The sequence below is a fragment of the Hermetia illucens genome, chromosome 2, assembly GCF_905115235.1.
Source record: "Hermetia illucens chromosome 2, iHerIll2.2.curated.20191125, whole genome shotgun sequence".
NCBI classification, from domain to species: domain Eukaryota; kingdom Metazoa; phylum Arthropoda; class Insecta; order Diptera; family Stratiomyidae; genus Hermetia; species Hermetia illucens.
Window position 1 is genome coordinate 151,105,913 of NC_051850.1, and position 20,112 is coordinate 151,126,024.

Genomic DNA, 20,112 nt, shown 5'->3' on the forward strand with positions numbered 1-20,112 from the left:
GTTGTTCCCTGTTCATTTCGAGTTCAAAGATATTGTTGGTTTTCTTTTTTCATTCACGCGCTTCTCCGCTTGGCAGACTTCGTAATATCTCACTACTGATGTTGCCCTCCCATGAGATTACTATTGTATATTGACCGGTGTACAGAATTTTACCATTCCATTTGCAGCTTACAATCATCAAGAAACCAGCTATTCTGACTATTCTTGCAACGAAGACGAAATATACTTGCCGCTGCGCTAATGATAATGTTCAGCATCTATTAGCTGTGCTTACTGCTAGGTTGAATTTCAAACAAGAGGCGTGTAATATCAGAATGGTTTTGGCAAGGATGATGCCAAATGTTGAGAGACTGCGGCGCACCTGTAGCCAGCTTGTAGCTAGTGGTGAATTTTGGGAAAATGCACTACATACCGCATACAATGCTTAAAGGAAGAGTTCGGTTTATTGAAGTGCCTTAAAAGTGTTCTGTGAGTCTCCGACAAAATGGCTTATGCAGTCACGGCAATCAATTCCCACTATGATGGTATTCTGGAAGAGCATATCTTCTTACATTGTCCTGGATTCGCAGAAGAAAGGAAAAATGTAGAGAAGTCATTGGAACTGGAATGCAGTTAACCACATGGTAGGGCGGATTCTGTCGAGTCGAGAAAGGCGCGTTTGCAAATACAATCGATAGGTGACAAAAGAGACTAGAGCCATGTCCACACCGGGACGTAATAATCTACAGTGGAACCGCGGGATAGTGAAGAGGAATTAAAGGGTGATTATAATCCCACACGCCGCAAGAAGAAGATTTCCGCTTAAGGAAAAAAAACAGACAGAGAACCGACTTTAATAAAATTTGCCACAGGATTCTGCTTGCTAGGGTAAACAAAACAGACATTTTCTTTTTATGAATATTTTCTGCTACCTTCTTTCTGGAGAGGGATGTTAAGCTGATTCCGTAATACTTTCGGATCCGAAGCTTGTCAAGTTTTCATTTTGGATGACTTCTCAGGATTTTATGGGAGATATTTTGCCCTTAATATGGTAATTATATAGGACCTTTTAAGAGAAAACCAAATTTGATTGACTCTAGTGGAAAAGTTGAAAAGTCGTGTAGTTGGCTTAGTTAGAGGCATAAACTTTTGTAAGTGAATCCAGAGCAAAGATTAAAATCTTTTTGCATCCATTATAAAAGAGATGAATGGGGACTTTCCACAACTGAAATGATCTCTGTGGAAATTGTTTCCAAATAAAGCTACATTCTATGATTGCTCATTCACCTTACGTAATAACCGAGTGCATTTTTTCAATGTAAGTCATTTCCAAAGACAACATTCCATTCGTCGACACCGTCAAGTTATTCTGATCGACCTATTTGTAAGTTAACTTAATAAATGAGTGCATTCAAAAAAATGCACAACACAAAGCTATTCAGTTTCCAAGATAAAGTGTTGTTATTAAGGTTTGTGATTATGGCGACTGCACCCCTAAGTTATGTACATACTTATAAGCTACCATCAACACAATCAATAGAACAAATTTCATAACAAAATTCTTCCATCGAATGGAAAAGTTAGATCAAGATAAATAAATCCAGTGACAATTTTCGCCTTCTTCGGAGGCTTGACTTTGAATTCCGCTCGAAAATGATATATGGGTTTGTGCACTATAAATAGTTATTTGACTTCTGATTTTGCCTTGTTATAGGATCATTAGTTTCACTTTGGTCGCAATTGAATTTCAGTTTTTGCGACATTAGAGGCGCTTTTATTCAATTTGTTGAGTTGTAGGAATTGGGTCACAGAAATTTCATAACCCAAAGTGAACTCCGATTATTTTGTGACTATTTTTGGAGAGTTTGGACGGTTGAAAGGTCGTTGCTGTTGGAAGGTTTTAAAAATTGTGGTCAATTTGTGATTTTTTAAAAATTCTCCCAATATCTCCCAAGATTTTTATCCGGTTTCGAAAAAATTATAAGTAAAATAATAACAGTGAAATAAGGAAGATCGGTAAAACGCCGACGTAACTAAATCTCGATGTTCATTGTTCGCTTTCTCCGATGCCTTTTTGTAGCATACGCTTCCTGAACTTTCTTTATTTCAATTAAAACTGTCACCATTGTTATCCGAGCTTCTAGCACCACCTCTTCAACCAATTCAAAGACAGAAGATTATTGAGATTGTTTTCCTGTGAACCAATTGGTATTCAGCAAAAAAGGGATCATATAGGAACAAGAGGAACATACAATTCGCTTTTGGCTTCTCTGAAGACTAAATTCTAGTTCGCATCACTTTCCCATCACAGTCGAATATCATGTCAAATATATGGCATGCCGGAGTGACGAAAAAGGAATAAGAGGATGAGGTAAATTGTGTGTATTTGCCTACAGTGAATATTTTGAGAAGATGATCCAACACTAGCGGTTATCGTCAATGCTAAAGGACGGATTCAAAACGATCACTTAAGTGACACTGGAAGACCAAACTCGGCAAAGGTGAAATGAATGATTTGATCTGAAATGCCCGGAAGCTAGCGGCAAAAACTAAACTGGAAAGTGAAACATCATACATAGAATACAATACAAACCAGCATAAAAATTTATGACAAACTTCAGTAATTTAAAAAAAAAAATAGAATAATAACAAAACTACAAACATTGACGGGAAAGAAATATTTATGACCGAGAACAACTGTCAGTACAGATGAAATGGAGCAATTATCGGTAACATTAGCGATATTAAGACCAATACGATACAGTAGTTTCATCACTTTCTCAATACCAACATGGTCGAAGCAACCATTAAAAGGTTCAGTTCATAAGTGTCCATCCAAGGCCGACCGAATTAGCGAGGGCGTGTTTCATAACCGTGTCTGTGTTGTTCATCAGCTATCTCTCATGGAGCAAGTCTGGGGAGCTCTTGTAGTGACCGTGGTTTTATGACACATAAGCCATCTTGTCCCTTTATTGTCTTAAGTCTAGGCACTACAGAAATTCATTTGTCCTTTCCCTACTACGCAGTATTTTTATGATTCTTTCTCATCATCGCGTTTCCAATATGCTAAACATTATTGGGGCTCTAGATTGAGAAAAAAATTAATGTTAAAATATAATAAGTCGGGAAACTGGAAGCTTCAGGTATAAAAGGTTTTGTGTTTCCTTCTGTGAGGAACGATGAGTCCATGACAGTTCCGTTCCATTAGCAGGTTTATTTAAGCAGGTTTCGGAATGGGACTTATTTTGAGCCCTAGATTTAATATGAGTGTTTTCCACAGAACCTTAATGATGTTTCGAAATATTCTCCTCTATGCTGTTGCAAAATTTGATACTACTATGATGAACTTTAGGGGGTTTTCCAGGCAACTTCAATAAGTTGATAGTATACTTCCTACTTACCTATTTGAGGAGATATCGGAATTGGACATAATTTGACGCCTAAATTTCGTATAACCGCATCATTCTGATTTTTTTTCAGATTTTTGGGTTAGGTAGTTTCCGAAAATGAGTCTTGTCTCACTTAAAGTGCGCACATTTTGGTTCTTTATTCGCGCACTTTACAATGTGTGTTAAAACTAATTTCAGTCTCGGAAAGTACTCACCGAGGCCTTTCATTTGATACCCCACATAACTATATAAGGTGAAAAACAATTTACATTCCTCCTTTCAATGCATGGAGAGCCCCTTTAAACTGCACGTAAATTTACTATGGACCCTTTCTAATTGTCATGCTATTACCCCTGCCCCCTCCCCTCCCCCTCCCATGTTGGCCTGCAATTTCATGTATTTTATCTGAGGATTTCCTCTCAAACATTAACAACGCATTTATCTGTGTCACATTTTGAAGCTTTCGCCAATACCAAACTGTTAAACTCGGACGTAGGGTCTACTTAAAAAAGCTTTGGTGGCGGTGGTCGGTGGTAAATTATTCTGAAAACCCACCAAGGATTCCCCGCGACACCGTACGTTTACAAAATGGTATACTTTTCTTGGTTTGCACCAGACTGTGTGAGAACGGCAGGACATCTTGGGAAGGTATGAGAGATTTAGGTACAATACCTGTAAATGACACACTTACTTACATCGTTTTGTGGTCCCAAGCCCAGAGAAAGGAAGGGGATTTGAGGCAGTGTATTTTGTGGTATTCTCAGTAAAATAAAAATAAAATGCGGAGATCAGAAAAAGAGATAAATAAATTATAGTTGGGGTTATTCCACTATGCTAATTCCTACGGTCCCACGACTCGCCGACCAAAGAAACGCATTCAATGGCATTACAAAAATGATCATGTCATTTAAAAAGCCTTGAAAAAATGCTAAATCGTTCACCTTAGTCGACACAGTAGGATGGGCCCCGGTCAACGTCGAGAAATGGGTAAAGGTTCTTGAAGCAAGGGCGGCGTCAGGTTGTAAGTAAACTACTTGAAAGCAACTTAATACGTGCCTGTATGCTATGTATCTTCACTGGAAAATCGATGAGCCACGAAGGGTAGATGGCGGGAATAGTTCGAATAGATTTCAAGGGAGGAATTCGTCCACCCTCTGCTTCCACAAGTACTGCCGGCGATTAGAGCAATTACTCGTAAACTCATTAGTGCCACTTAAGTCGACGAAGCAATCTCACGAATGAAATCGGTGAAGGCTACAGAACCTGACGACATCCCAGATGAGCTCTAGAAAGATAAAAACTGGGACTCAACAGTTATGTTCAGTGAGTTCTTTAATCTGGTTACTGAGTAGGGTAGAGCACTACCGTTCCAATATACGAAAAGAAAAATGCTTCAGCAGAATATTCAAATTACCATCCAATCCGGTTTCTGTCCCATATCATGAAGTGTTTGTCAAGACTGGAATGCAAAACTTCAATGCAATACACGCTGCGCCGCATAGCCCTCTCTATATTGCATTTCTGAGAGAAGGCGTTTGTCCGTGAGCTACACAAACTCATCTGATATGCTCTGCGGTAAGACACCGGCCCAGAGGAACTATGTAATTTGCGCTAATGAAAACTCATTTGTCGACTGCACATTGGTCTGAATATCGAAGTCGATTGGAAACGACCAAAAAGCATTATATGCTTGATGATGATTTGACAGTTTCGCGACTCTATCCAGGGCATGCTATGGCCAAGTAAAATGGGGCATACAAACAAGAAGAGTTGAACCCCCAACTGAACGGGAGAAAGACTGAGGAAGACCTGTAACTGGCAATATTATGGGAAACTACAACCATCTCCTCGATTTTCTGAACCAGTGGTTCATAATTCACCCTTTTCTCTAACAATTCCCGCTCAAACCTACTATTATTAAGGATAACAACATCAATAATTTACGTGAAACGACTCGGGTTGTCAAATAACAGAACTATCGAGTACTTTCTGCGGCTCATATCAGAGGAGGTCCGAATTCTCTTTCTATAATCAACCAATTTTTGTGTTCAAGGTTCTGATGAATCGTTTTAATTACATAGTCAGAAATAAGATGGTCCTAAATATCTAACGCTAAATCACCAGCCAGGATTGTTCAATCTTTCCTCAACTCTTGGGAGGCATTTTTCAACCAAACCCACAGCTAGTGGTTCCGTAAATTGCACCCTAACTGTCTTAAGATCCTTGCAAAACCACATTGATCCTAAAAAGACTACTGGTTTCAACTTCATTTAACTCCGTGTTTGTCACGTCGTATCCGAGAAACTCTTACTATCCAAGGTGCAATAATACTTGGAGGACAAGGTCTGGCATGAAGGCTTCTTCTACAAAATCGAGAGAAAAAATACTTACGAATACCCATAAAATTCTCGAGTCGTATTTGACTGACAGCAGATTTGTTATAAAAAAAAAAAACTTTCACCTCACGAGAATCTAACATCAAATCGGGAGTAACCCAAAGTAGTCTCCCCGGCCCTCTGCTTTACTGGAAAATACTGCGAACCATTTACTATTGCTGACGATACAGCGGTACTCTGCGAACCTTCGAATCCTAGTGTTGGATGTCGAGACCTCGAGAATCACATGAAAGGGGTTGAGCATTGGTTGGCCCTCGGGAGAATCAAAGTCAACGAAACAAAGTGTAATCAAGTCACCTTCACATTGAAGAAACGAGCATGTTCCCAGTTCAGCTTAACTATGTATATGTAAGGAAGTAAAATACTTGGGAATACACCTAGGTAGAAGGTTTACTTGGAAGAAGCATACTGAACCCCAAAAAAAACTCAAGTCAATTCGAGGTTCAAAAACTTGCACTGGTTGCTCAACAAATTTTTGAAGCTGCACTCGGAATTCGAAGTAGCCAAACAAAAGTTATGGTGCACAACTTTAGGAATCTAGTCACACTTGAAATGTCCTTCACGAACTAAAGTAAGTAGCTGTCAACTACTCTGTATTCCCGAACGTTGGTGTAGGACGTAGACTGCTTTTTAGATTTGATATCTTTTTGTTATTTTCTATTTAGTAAAACATTTCGAAAATCAATGTAGTTCAATACATAAAAGAGATGTAGGGAGGGGACTTCAAAAAGCACGTCTCATTATCAACAGAAACAGAAGAGGTATCTAAAGAGGATGTGATCTATCGTGAATCTTCCGGCTGTCGAGCTACACACGGCCGAGCCGGAATTTTTATTTTCCAAACTTCTCGAACTTCTCACAATGTTCTCCGTTTAGTGTTTCAAGTTTTGGTGCGGTCACAATGTACCGGATTAAGGTCACGTGAAGTACTAAAGTGCCAAAGAAACCCCACGCCCACTTTTCCAATCCCAGTTTACCACAGGCTTTCGGCTGTGCAATTCACTGTTGCACTAGTAGATGCTGACGAACCTACACGGTTAATTTTGTAATTTTTTTTAGGTTTTTTTTCTGTCTGAGGGGGGTCCCCATTCATGCAAAAGGGGGGTGTACAATTTTTTTTCATCAAATATGTGGGGTATCAAATTAAAGGTCTCGATTAGTACTTTTCGATGCCGATCTTAGTTTTGACATTCGTTGGAAGAGTGGGGAGCGCGGGGGGTTGAAAGTGATCACTTCTTTAAGGGGGCCATTCTCAGAAACTACCAAACCGAAAAATCTGAAAAAAATCAGGAGGCTGCCACTATATGGTGCCTGGGCTCCGAAATACCTTCCATGCCGATATATGTTTAAATAAAGTTAATAATAGTATATTACTACAATTTTTTGTAATTGGTTAGAAACCCCCCTTAAGTTCATCCTAGTACCATGATGCAGTGATATAGGCTATAACATAGAGCATGATCTTACCAAGTTTGGTGGAAATCGCACTATTACTAACAAAGTTATAATACCTCAAATTTGTTGCTTCTTTGAAAATTGAAGACTATAAATGTCAATATCACCCGAAAGTGGATACTCTCACATAATATATGGATATATTACGTGCTACGTACTAAGAAATACACAAAACCTTTCGTACCTGAAGCGTCCAGCTTCCGGTTTCCCGACTTGTTATATTTTAGGGGTAGCTCTACCATCGGCGTTGACAATGATCAACGAACCATTGGAGAACTATCGAAACCATTCATTGTGTCATGTTCTCAAGCAAGGTATCAGAACTCACCTTAATATAGTGTTAAAACTCCCATAAGGTTACAATACTTGTTCCAGAGAGACGATGAAAACTGACAGGTCTCGGTTCTAAAGATCACCCTTTAAACGTGTGCAATATTCCCTTTAAACGTCTAAGTATTCAGTAACTGCAATAAATTTTTCACATTAAATAATAAATGCGTCAAAAAAGCAATCTCATTTCAACCTAACTGCCATCATTTGTCAAAATTCTAGCGCTTCAATTCAAAGACCTTTCGAACCCCGTATGATTCATTCAAAAAATTCAAACATTAGTCAACGAATGTGGTAGCTAACCAATGAATAATTCATTTGATAAGAATCGCATCTATAAATAAAATTTTACGATTTTCCTGGAAGAAATTTGTTTAACATTTTGCAAAATTTAGAATGATGAAAATAATAAGAACATTTATCTGCTTTGCTATTCACGAGAACCAAAAATATCGCATCAGGAAGAAATTTGGAGGCTCGAGCATCACATAAATTACAAAGCACTTAAATTATAGGATTCGTGCCAAAAATTTACTATAAACGTGGCATCATTTAATACTCGACAATTTTAATACTTTAATTCCATTAATAAATCATTACAAATCGGTCAATAATTCGTCCACCGACCGGCCAACGGCCAGTCTGAATCGAAAGCCTTCGTGCGACATTGAAAATGTCCATAAATTCATGAACTGTGAAAGTGAAAACAATTTGTCTGGAAACTTGTAAAACAACATGGTTTATGATATCCGGGATTTTGTGTGAAATTTTTGCTTAATTTTAATAGTTAGCGAATGTTTGGACATGTGAAACATGATCTAGAGCATGTTGAGGTGTGAAAAATATCTTAAAAGATTTGGCGCCGCTGTTTCGTCAATTTTATTAAAATTTTAAGATATTTCGCATTCTTAGAAATAAGTTGCTGTCGCATTTGTAAGAATGAACATTAGTAACTATGACTGTTTTTAGGAGCGAACGCATGCATGCGTCGAATACTTATCGCAAATATTTCATTTCAAAATCAACTCAACTGAATGACGAAAGTATGCACTTCTTGAACTCCCTCATGGCCGTAGATAATCGCAAAACATTGAGAATTACAGTAAACGATTTGTCCTAAAACATCGTCATCATAGCCAAGGAGAAAAAAATATATAACTTCTGCAAGTTAGGTTAAGATGAAAGATTGGGAGCGCAACTTCGAGCCCTCAGGCTTTACACTAGACCTATTGTACTACCCTCTAGCATCATCTATTAGACGGCCTTCTGCCAGAAACAGAGAGCGTACACAGATTGTTCATTGAGAAAACCTTTCCTTAGGCGAAGGTCTGAGGAGGCCGGGCCATATAATACAAGGTCGAGTTCTTTTCTTCCTCATAACCTATGCAACCTCTAATATTACTACTCGTCTTCGTCGCATGTTCATGGCAATATGGCATCAATCCTTCCAAGAGGACAAGTCTAATGGAATCTCAGTCATCCAAGGAACCCTTGAACTGCTGGCGAAAAGCCTCACGAAAAGAGGTCCACTCGATTCGTCCGACAGACTGGTTGTAGTTCCACTACCACTATCTGTTGCTATATTTTTGAGCAGGGTGTGTACATGATCACACAGTAGATATAAAACCCCCTGTAGAGTTGAGTGAATCAAAGCTCCACGCGGAAAGGGGTAGATGTTTCTGTGCCATCAAAAGCCAGCTTCAAGGATGCTATGATTGTTTATACGCAATCTACTATACGGTCCATCCCAAGGACAATTCATTACCGTCCGAGTCATCATAATTGCACATATAGTCAAATCGGAATCTGTCGTTATGTCCGTAAAAGTTCTCGGATCTGGACCTATCTTCGAGTCTGTAAAAATTGTCATTTCTACGTCCCTCTTCATGTCTGTCTAATACATACGCGATACTAGTTGAAGAATTCTTGCTTTGAGGCTTGATGCACTGAGTACGTTTTTGGCATCAAGAGTCGAAGGTCAGACAATTGCTCTCGAACCAATCAATTCAATCAATTCAACTCATGAAGCCATACATACGTCCTTCGCCCTTGCATCCTGCGTGGAAGGACCAACCCCACCCACAGGATCACCCTTTGTGGCCTCGTACTACCATCAATTGCCGCGGCGCGCTGAAGGGTCAAGCTCAACCAAGCTCCATTGACCTGGAGTGAACGTGGAAGGAGGAAGGCGACGCTGGTCATCTGGTTATCATTTTTGTTATGACATGAAACCGACCAAAAGCAATCAAATAGAAGAGCAATCATCAAAATAATTAGCAATAATCATAAATTGGTAAAAGGCAAAAGAAACGACAAAATCGGCCAAAAATAAGAAAATAACCAAAACGGATATATCAAAAGCGTTGAAATGAAATAACCCAAAAGCAAACTTCATTAAAAATATTGCAACTGGTGGAAAGATTAGATGAGAAATCAAAAGGATGGCAAAAAGATAAATGCTTAATAATCGAAATAACCGAAAGTTTGAGGACTCTTCCTCTTTCCCTAAATTTTCACTCTCAATTCACAATCTGCGGAATACCATCCATCCCCCAAAACTTGTGTCCACCAAGCGTTGGGAAACTTCCGCCCAAGTGCATTTTCAGATAGGCAAAGGTCAATCGAGACGCTCCTCCTCGCAGACTGTAAAATAACCTAAATCAAATCAAAAGGAATCGCGAGAATTCAATCTTCGACGCTTCTTCACATTCCATCAAGGCTTCGTTTTATCCGCACTGAAGCTCCAGCGAATTTTGTAAATTAACGCGTGAGGGACGCGCGGGGAAGTGACAAGCAAGCGCTTATCGACGAAACACTTCGGTGGAGCTTCAGTATTTGCAAGCAGACCTTCATGGTCAATTTCGATTTTTTTAGGAACTTGGAATAGAGCTTTCCCATCTTAGTCGTTTCCGGCCACTAAGGATGGTCTTCTGGCCGTGTCATTACAAACTTAAAAAGGTAGACATCTTCCTTGATTCGACTTCACCTTAAGAATCTCCTGATCCTAACATAAATCTTGCTTGCACCCTGGTGGCCGCCAAATCTGGATTTTTTGACACGCTATCATCCAAGAGCTTGGCGGGCTGGCCTAATCTTCCAGAGGACTGCGCCTAATTGACCACTTCGCTTTCTGAGCGAATCAGTACCAAACAATCGCACATCCCACTCTCCTCGCGGTCATTACTCACTGACCTACTTAAGGCATCTGCATTTTCTACTGAAGTTCCTGCCTGATAAATCACCCTGAAATCGTACTCCGACAATTTTTTTCTGCTGTCCTTTGCTTTTTACGCTTCGCTAAGCGGTTTGTAATCCGTCACAACTTTGAATGGTTTTCCCAGCAGGAAGCATCAGTAGTTATTGACAATTGCATAGCCAGAAGCTATCGCTCCATCGTACACAAATTTTTCTCGGCCGCGTTAAATGTGCTACTAGTATACGTAATCGACCTTTAGGGGTTAACCGCTTGCATCCACTACTGTGCCCGGATAGCTCAGTGGTTAGAGCACTAGGCTATGAAAGTTCGCGATTCAAATCTTGCTGGTGGCAGTGGGATTTGCATCCTGTAGTATATATTACGATATTGAATGAAGTGCTCTAACCCCTTTTAAGGCCCTGATCCTATCGGATTGTCGCGCCAGCGATTATTATTATTATCCGCTACTAGCGTGAGTTTCTTCTCGAAATTCGGGTATGCTAGCTTAGGCGTGGAAGTCAGTCACGACTAAACTCCTTATTCTGAGTGCATGTGAATTAGGTAAGCTACTACTTCTCCAACCCGTCGAAGACTTCCTTTAAGCAAATGCTGTTTTGATGCCAAACGGCAGTTTCTTAAATTGCACATGATACTAAAGTAAACTCATTGCTGTTTTCCCTCTATCCGCTTCATTGATCAAAGCCTGGTGATAGCCCTGTACCTAGTTTAACATGAACAAATTCCGGGAATTACCAAGTTTATCGGGAATACCATCTACCCTTGGTACGGCATTGAGGCGAGCTTAATATGCAGGTAGCAAAAATACCCACCGGAAACTTCCTTCACTCTGTTTCAACTGTTTCTACAATCACCCGGTTCTATTATGTCGTTATGGAGCCCCTTATTAAGTTATTTCCAGCACTCCTTCCAGTAAGCATGCGGTATTCGACACTGAGGCTTTTCTGCCATTGTCGCGTCTGGCACTAACGTTGTGGGAAAAGTATTGACAGGGGCAGATGTCAGCTTTTCCATCGATGGCAAGATTATGTTGTCAAACTCAAGATAGAGTTGAGTTATCGTATCCTCATTCTGTGTCTGATAACTCCAAAACATGTCTGAGCTTCTTAAGTCTTGCCGACCTTCCCTGTTTTTGCTGCTTCGCCCCTGAATTGTCAAGCTAATAATCTATGGCAATAATGACCTAGTTCAGACTTGAGTTAATGAGTTCTTATGTCGTTCTCATTGCGTTTACCATTCCCACAAAAATCTTAGTGTCACACGATTTCACCACCGCGTTATCAAAAAATATAGCTGGCATCACCTCAGCTGCAAACAAACTGTACCGCCCTTGAATGGTACAGTCATTTCTTCAATGTTTTTTTCCCTTGGGCCCAAAACTATGACCCCAGAATCGTCTGGGTCTCCAACCGTTGAACTATAACCGCCTCGTATTTTCTTCCTTCCTCAATATCCGCCACTGAACTCACTCTAACTAACCAATCAAGGTCACCAACTATTTATCATCTTCGCAAACCTTCTCTTCAAACAACATTTTCAATCCTATTTATTCAAGATCACCAATTTTTTATATCATTTTGACATTTCGGCCTTTGATTCTTTCCCACTCCTTGTTGGGAAACCCTCGACTACTTCCCAGTAGTCATTACCATCATATCATATACTAAACTCTCTTTATCTTTCACAAATCTGGAAAAACATTGAACTCAACATCAGGAAAGGACTACAGAGCTCAATAACTCTTTTTCGTCCCGATATAACACACTAATACTAACCCGCTTTCTTACATCTAATATTATTACTTAATTAAATTACATACCGCCGCTATGTCTACAAGGAACAACAGACTCTTTCTAAAACCCCAAATAAAGGGAACTTCGCTGATTAACCTTCCATCCAGCTTCGGCGTTGAAAATTCCTCTTTCAGAATTCCGCATTCTATTTTCTCATTTTCAAGGGAGGCGACTACTAGTTTTTTCTCGGCTCCAATTCCGTTAGATACTTACGATACAGAAATCACAGTAAGATCTACGTCCGTCCCGATGTGGATTGAAAAAGGAACCGTCCGTCTTTCCTGAATTTCTTTGCTGCGTAGAATGCACCGTCGTATGCCGTACTTTTTATACTGGGGGCAAAAAGGTTTAATAATGTACACAACAGCGATATGCCTGCATAGTTTTCAAAGTAGAATTTGTCACCTTTTCTATAAATAGGGCAGACACTTTTGTGTCAATCTTCCAGTACAGTACTGTCAGACTAAATAATGTATAAGAGCTCGTGAGGCTTCATAACCATCGGCGCATTTCTAATGTTTAGCAGCTCCGCCTATATCCCATCCACACCCTGCGCTTTTTTGTTTCTAAGCGCTTTTAGTGCATCCTTGCCTTCTTCGAATGCAGGTGGTGTGGCGGATTCATATACGGCCTCTGCTCATTCGTTGTGTGGATGTTGGGTTGTTGCATTGAGTAACCCCTCCCAATATTGGGTCCATCGATTTCAGATTCTCCGTTCAGTCCTGCGAAAATCTTGTTCTGGACTACAATCCTGCTTTTTCATCAAGTTGTAACGGGATCTTAAATTGTATGTCTAATCATCAGGACTAAGAATACACTCAAAGTTTTCCATGCCTGTCGTAAAAGACCTCTAAGGGTACAGAAATTGTGGGTTGTAAGGCTGTGGGTTACTAGTCTGACAGTTTGGAAATATTACTATTAGCGAAACGTCAACAACACCTCGGAAAGGAACTAACTTCATGCACACGACCTTTGACTATGGAAAACGGAGTATGATTGGTTTCTCGAATGTGTGCATGATCCTCGACAATGGTAGCGAGGGTCCTCAGAACGGTCGCTTTCTCCAACTCGAGCGAGAATTTCAACAACATAAGGTGATCATTCTGGGCCTAAGCGAAGTATGATGGTGAGACTGCACAAAAGTACTCTAGAAAGCCAAGTAATAGCAAACGCGACTACGGCCACCACAAAGCCCGCCCTCTTGAATTGGAAGCCGCTTTCTGAAAGGATTCTGACTGATTGCGGGCCAAATTAGAAGTAATACATTTGTACAGTGCTATGAGCAGAAGCTTCCAATATAACAGAGAAGGATACTTCCTATGAGCAATTAAACACAGCTTACGAGAGGCTTTCTAAAGATGACGAGCGGTAGGTAATTTGAATCTCGCGGCGGGTTCTGAAAACACCTTGTGTGGCCATGTGATAGGGAAACACGGTCTGAGTACGGACCGAATCGATAATTGTCGGAGGTTTGTCTATTTCTGTAAACTCCACCGCCTCGTTATTGAAGACATATTGTTCGAGCACGAAGCCTACCATAAGGTCTGTTGGGTTTCAACCCACTGACACCGTACTAGGAATTACACTGATCACTTTGCAATCAGCTGTAAATTTAAGAGTTGCCTTTTTAATGTGCGTAATAAAGAGCCGCTGACAACAGCCTCGAAAGAAATCACCATCTGTTGCTCGCTTAAACTCGCTTGCATTTGGCGTCCACCACTTCTCTCAGGGTGGAGGGCCGCGACCAACAAATTCACCATAAATCGTTTGCGTGATCCAGCTGTCGTTCGGCAGTGGGAGAGTTATCTTATTGAGAACACCCCGATGATCATTGGACCACCATGGACCACCAGTAAACATATACTTTTCTCGGGTACTACGCAGGTCACTTCATAAAGGGGTATCATAAGATCTGGCTGACTGCGGAGACGTGAAAGCGGATCGATGAACGGAATGGATCGAAGGCTCGACCTACAATACCGAGCAAAATCGCAGAACGTTCAAGGTGCACCGTGACAGAAAGGAATTCGTTATTACGCTAGCCAGGGAAGCAAAAGATGCCGCGGAAAGCAGAAGCGCATACTGCATCAACGCATCTCCGCAGAACTATTTATCACCATACTAGCAGCTTCTGCTTGCAAATCTGCCACTTCTACTTATATATAAAACAGCTTCTCGAAAGCTCGGTTGACACGTTAACGCCTTACGGATCATTTTGGAACAGTGCGCGGATTTTTGATCCTCGCTTTACCTGCTCTACATTGATTTCGAGTAAAGCGTTAGGCAGCGTGAACAGGAAGTGTATCTCGCCTCCTCTGTGCAGGAGTTACATTCCAGAAAAATTAATGGCTATTATCAGAGTAATATATGATAGCCCAAAAGGGCACGTGCTGCTCACGAGGTAAAATCTCAATGAAATTTGATGTTCAAAACGGAGCCCGCCAGAATTGCATCTCATCACCTATATTATTTCTTCTTGTTATCAGTGGCCTTCTTCATGCTGCCTTCTCTGACGGACGTGGAAAATTTCATTGGACCATGGCATCTTTCCTCAAATACTTCGACTACGTGGAAGATGACTGTGTGCTCTCTCAACATGCCATGGATCGTGGCGGAGAGAGGCAAATAAAGTTGGACTGAAGATGAACACCAACAAAACCAAGGTTTTCAGTCTGACGAGTCAGCATCACCTCTCTCTAGCTGCATTAATGGGACGCGCATCGAAGGCGTCGATCAATTTGTATATGTAGAAAGCTGGTTTCTATCAACGGTGTGACTTTAGTGTCATTCAACGAGTTATTAGCACTCGTTTCACTGTCGCTGCTTTACCTAAAATCTAAAAATACAGTTACCAAGATCAAGTTGAGATTGTCCTATGCTAGTATTTTTTCTGTGGTGCTACATGGGAGTAGTGCATGGAAAGTGACCACTACTGTCACTCAAAGCTCCAAGCCCACAAAGTCTGTCTGCGTCGTATCCAAGGAGCACACTGACCTTTTGCCATTGCAAACGAAAAACTTAATCGTCTCAAAGACAGAAGTGGCAGCGGTTTGGTCACACATTAAGGAGGGGCGACAATTGCATTGCTGACTACGCCACGCAGTGGAACCCACTCTCACAAGAGCACTGGGCGCAGAGCAGTAGAGGAAGAATGTGGGCATCTCGGGAAGTTCCGGGAAGACTTGAAGCTCATTTCAGCGAACCTCAAGGGATGGCACGTAGATGTGGTTGACCCAATACCCCACAACGGAGGAATAGCAACCAGCAGTTATCATCCATTATTTATTAGGAAATTAGTCGATGAGGTTACCATGCTGCCGTTGCAAGCAAATTCTTCAGCCTGTTTGCGTTCTCATTAATTGTATTATGCAGATTATTGCCCTGAGTGGTTCCACGGTGGACCAGCTCTATTCTGATCTTTAGATAAAAGTTACCGAGTATTATTTTCACGTCTTTCTAGGGTAATGAATTAAACATTGATTCGTCTTTTTCTGACGAGTCCCTGTCACCCTCGCCCCCGCCATTCACCCTCTTTCATACGCTGCTTCGCTGCTTCTCATCTAGAAACTACCAGAGTAGAGGTGAGAGTAAGCTTTGGTAGAAGGGCTGTAGGTGTTACATCATCGTACCTTACCCAGAATTACAGTGCCGAATCTGAAACGTATTTTACCGTTCAGTCCCTCTATTTCCTAAGGTTGATCAAAATAGGTTTTGCCAATTTTTTTTTCACTGCAAGTTCTGTAGAGAGATTTCGGGTCCGAGTGAAAATTACACAGAAAAACTGACCCCAAGGTGAAAACTCCATTACTCCATTTTTTATTAAAATTTCTATTCCTCCTGGGGGAATCAGAATCAGATACAGATAATTTAAGTTACTATAAATAAGTAATAGGATTCCAAATGATCCCAGAATTCACTTAATTTAATTTCTGTTTTTTCGTCCGGAATTGCTATGCTAGTTTTGGAACGGCCAAAAAGCATGCACCATTCTATTAACCTATTTATGTTAAAAACGAGTGTGAGCTATTTTTCAAGCGGTATTGAATCCGATGGGAAAATCTAAACATACTTTTATGCGGGAAACCGAATCGCATATGCTTCCGGATAATGTTTGATTTATTAGGCCGTTGGGAATCCTTCTTCCACTTATACTCGTACATTGACCGAAAATTGGTGTTTCGCAACAGTGCATTTGGCCTGGCCACATGCACTAATCGCGGAAACATATTGTTGGGCTGAAAACATCAAAAGAGACAGACTCCATTGAATGCTGAGGAAATTCACAGCACATGTACACCCCTGCCAGAAGCCGCGTAATGAAATCCAACTGAATGAAAAACAGTTTAGTACTCATAATTGCCTAATAATTGCATGTATAAATATTTACTGGCGTAAATTCGTTTCAAAGCACGAGCAAAATTGAACCTATGAAACATGTGTTAAACACAGAAAACATATCCGACAGCAGAGTCAAGCCCTTTTTAATTCATTGAGGGTTATTTTTAGTTGCTTCCATCTGCACACGAGAGACAGACATTTATAGTTGCTTTTTGGTATTAATATGCTCCTCACAATGATATTTATTGCTTACAGACATCGCGCGTTCAAGATGCCAAGTCACAAATTCGAGACGAGGTGCGACACGCTATCGGAAGACCCCCCAGACCACCAAGTCGCAAGGAAATCGCCGAAATAAGACATGATATAGGTCATCATCACAATTTGGATCAGCCGAGAAAATGGAGCCACCGACGCAGATTGGGAACGTATTTTACGCCATGGACAAAATGGAGTGCATGTGATCCATTGTGTCGACAAAGTCGCGAACGATATTGTCGAAATCGTCGGAAATGCGGTGAGACGAAGCATAGTGAGGAAAGGAAGTGCTCTAGGTAAGGATAGGTTTTAATTTTGACATCTCCGTTATGGATTCAAATCCATTTAAATGCACCTACTTGATTTGCCACGTTAATTAACTCCAGAATAAATGACACACCAAATATCTCCTAACAGATGTCATCCAGACCACTCCTTGTTCGAAACCTCAACCTTCAACTCACATTACACAACCTCCCCGCCACATCGAATTCCCGTGTATGAGGAAGTACCCAAAGTCGAGCAAGAGCCAGATTACATAGTCAAAAAATACAAAAAGAAACGAAAACCAATTGTCATCGAAGTCGAGGACTATGAAGACTTGGAAAAGGAGGAAGAAGAGGACGAAAGCGACCTGTACTTGAAAAAATTCAATAGAAGACAGGTGAAATCAATTAGGTCTAAGGAATGGAATGGCGATTTCCAAGTCTACGATCCCGAAGTAGCGAATGCATTTGATGCGATCATTAGCACCGGGAGAAAAGCTCTTCCTCAGGATTCTTCCTTTGAATACGAGGAAGAGTCAGACGTGAAGGATATAAATGGTCCGGGAGAGTTCAACTTCGAATATGATGATGACTATGACGAAGGAAGGAATTCGAGCCGAGTTCTACCCAGGGAGAAAGCCGTTTTCGAGTTACCACCGAGACATCGACGAGTTTATTCGCGATGGAGTAAATGGACCAAATGCTCGGCCAAATGTACGACAAGGAGATATAAGTAAGTATCTTATTCAAAAATACTTTTTCGATTGATTTTGTTTATTCAAACACTCGATGATAAGAAAATATAAAACAAAAATTATGCGAGCCAAGGTCAACTCAGTTTACTAAGCAAACCTAAATGCTTGCTCCCTGTCCGTCATCACAGGTGGTTTGCTTATTTTCTAAGCAACACCCAATCCTTACGCAAACTTAATAAAAGCTGCAGACATTTCATTTCAATGAAGACCATATGTGGGCGCCCATGGGAATCTATTTGTAAATTCACTAAAAAATACTCAAGTTCAAAGGTACTCTCACTTATATAACATTCAACATAATGAGTGTTTCTGGAATTGATAACAATTATTCCAAATTAACACATTATTTGTTCGAAATTAAATGAAAACACAATCTTATCTTGGAAGCAGACCTTCTGACGTCCCGTCGCGTCTCCGCTGAAAATAGATGGAAATTTAAGTTATACAATGTCAGTCAGTATTGATAACTAATGTACTTCGTTACATTCAACTAATTTGAAATAGTTAGTGGGTCAAAATCTGACACCGCCTGCCACATAGAAGAAGATTATTTGTAAGTTTTCACATAGCATAATGTTAAGATTAATGAATTACTGCGTGAATAATAACATCGGAAGCCAAATTTTAAATTAAAAAATTAGTGATAAGCTCATGATGGTATTTCTGGCTTGAGCCGGGTAGGTAAGTAGGTTGAGACGAAGGAGGAGCATTAGCTCCCAACTGCAAGGTCTCATATGTAAAGCCCATGTTGCTATCTCCTGGCGTCTCTATTCAGACTGCCTCCAGCTGTCATGCTGCCTGGTTTTTGAGAATCTAAGGACTTTTCCTAGTGGTAGAGAAAGCGCCGATTCCCCGTTGAAGAATATTTTCCAAGATATTTGGGGAAAAAGGACGTAAAGTGGGGGACTCTCTCGTCCTCTTACTCCCATTGGTTACAGATAGTCAAGCCCATTATACCGAATTTATATAAGCGATGTGCCCGTGTGTATGGGGTGAAGGAAAACCATAGCCTCTGAGCACTCAGACCGTAGTGGTCCATTGCAATCAATGCCCTCGTTTAACAGATTCGGTCATGTATGGCATGATTTCCGCTAATAAATGCGATCTTACCCACGGCTCTTGGTGTACAGAAGCACAAAAAATCTGACGCCTTATGGGTCCATAGGCAAACAGCCACATAAGAAATGCTCCGTGGATTCCTCTTCATCATTACATGATTCACGCGTATCATTTTTTGGAATTCATATCCTGATGGATAACAACATTATCTCTGCATGTCTTCCGGCTTTTGGACAGGACAAACTTTTGCATAATGCTTGTTTGATTCTGACAGAAAAAGTTTGGAGTATCTAATTTTTCGCCACTTGTCCATATGGAAAGGTTGTTCCCAGTTCCTGACAACAGCATCAGTAGCGTTGGCTAACTGACACCCCAATTGCTGGTTTGAGTCTCGGCATTGAACCCGGTTGAACTCTGTTTTGGTAAGAGATCCAAGATTTTCTATCTCTCTATCCAGGGTAGTTCCACCGCATTGAAACTAGATATAGAGTTCAAACGATTTCTATATTCCGATTTTTGTTGTGATCAAAAGACTGTTCAACGCCTTCAGGGCAGTTCGCCTATCGTCGCAGATCGCAACGTGGCTGTAATTCACTCTCCAATCAACCAGGTTGCTACTTTTGAAAAACTGTTCAGTTTTTATCCGAAAGGTAGACTCTTGCTCCAGAACCTTCTTCTGTTTTTGCACCATCGGTGTAGAGGACTAAGCACATCCCGCCACACACTCTTTTGGTTCGCCTTAATTTTCTACACATTTGAATATAAGTCCCCATCTTCTACCAGATAGATGTTTGTGGACCTGAAAATCAGAGTGCATCACAAAAATTGAATTTAGTTCTCCCAATATTCCTTCCACTACTCTGCACTCCTCGCGTCTTCC

General features: G+C 40.7%; 1 protein-coding gene across 4 annotated transcripts in view; it reads left to right on the top strand.

The window, feature by feature from the left end:
* LOC119649189 overlaps positions 1–20,112 on the top strand; it is a 102,375-nt gene that overhangs the window by 74,212 nt on the left and 8,051 nt on the right. For all 4 annotated transcript variants that reach the window (XM_038051215.1, XM_038051216.1, XM_038051218.1 and 1 more), the window contains 2 exons: positions 17,150–17,448; positions 17,570–18,151. In XM_038051215.1, the coding sequence (XP_037907143.1) occupies positions 17,150–17,448; positions 17,570–18,151 (881 nt within the window). The remainder of the gene's footprint in view (positions 1–17,149; positions 17,449–17,569; positions 18,152–20,112) is intronic.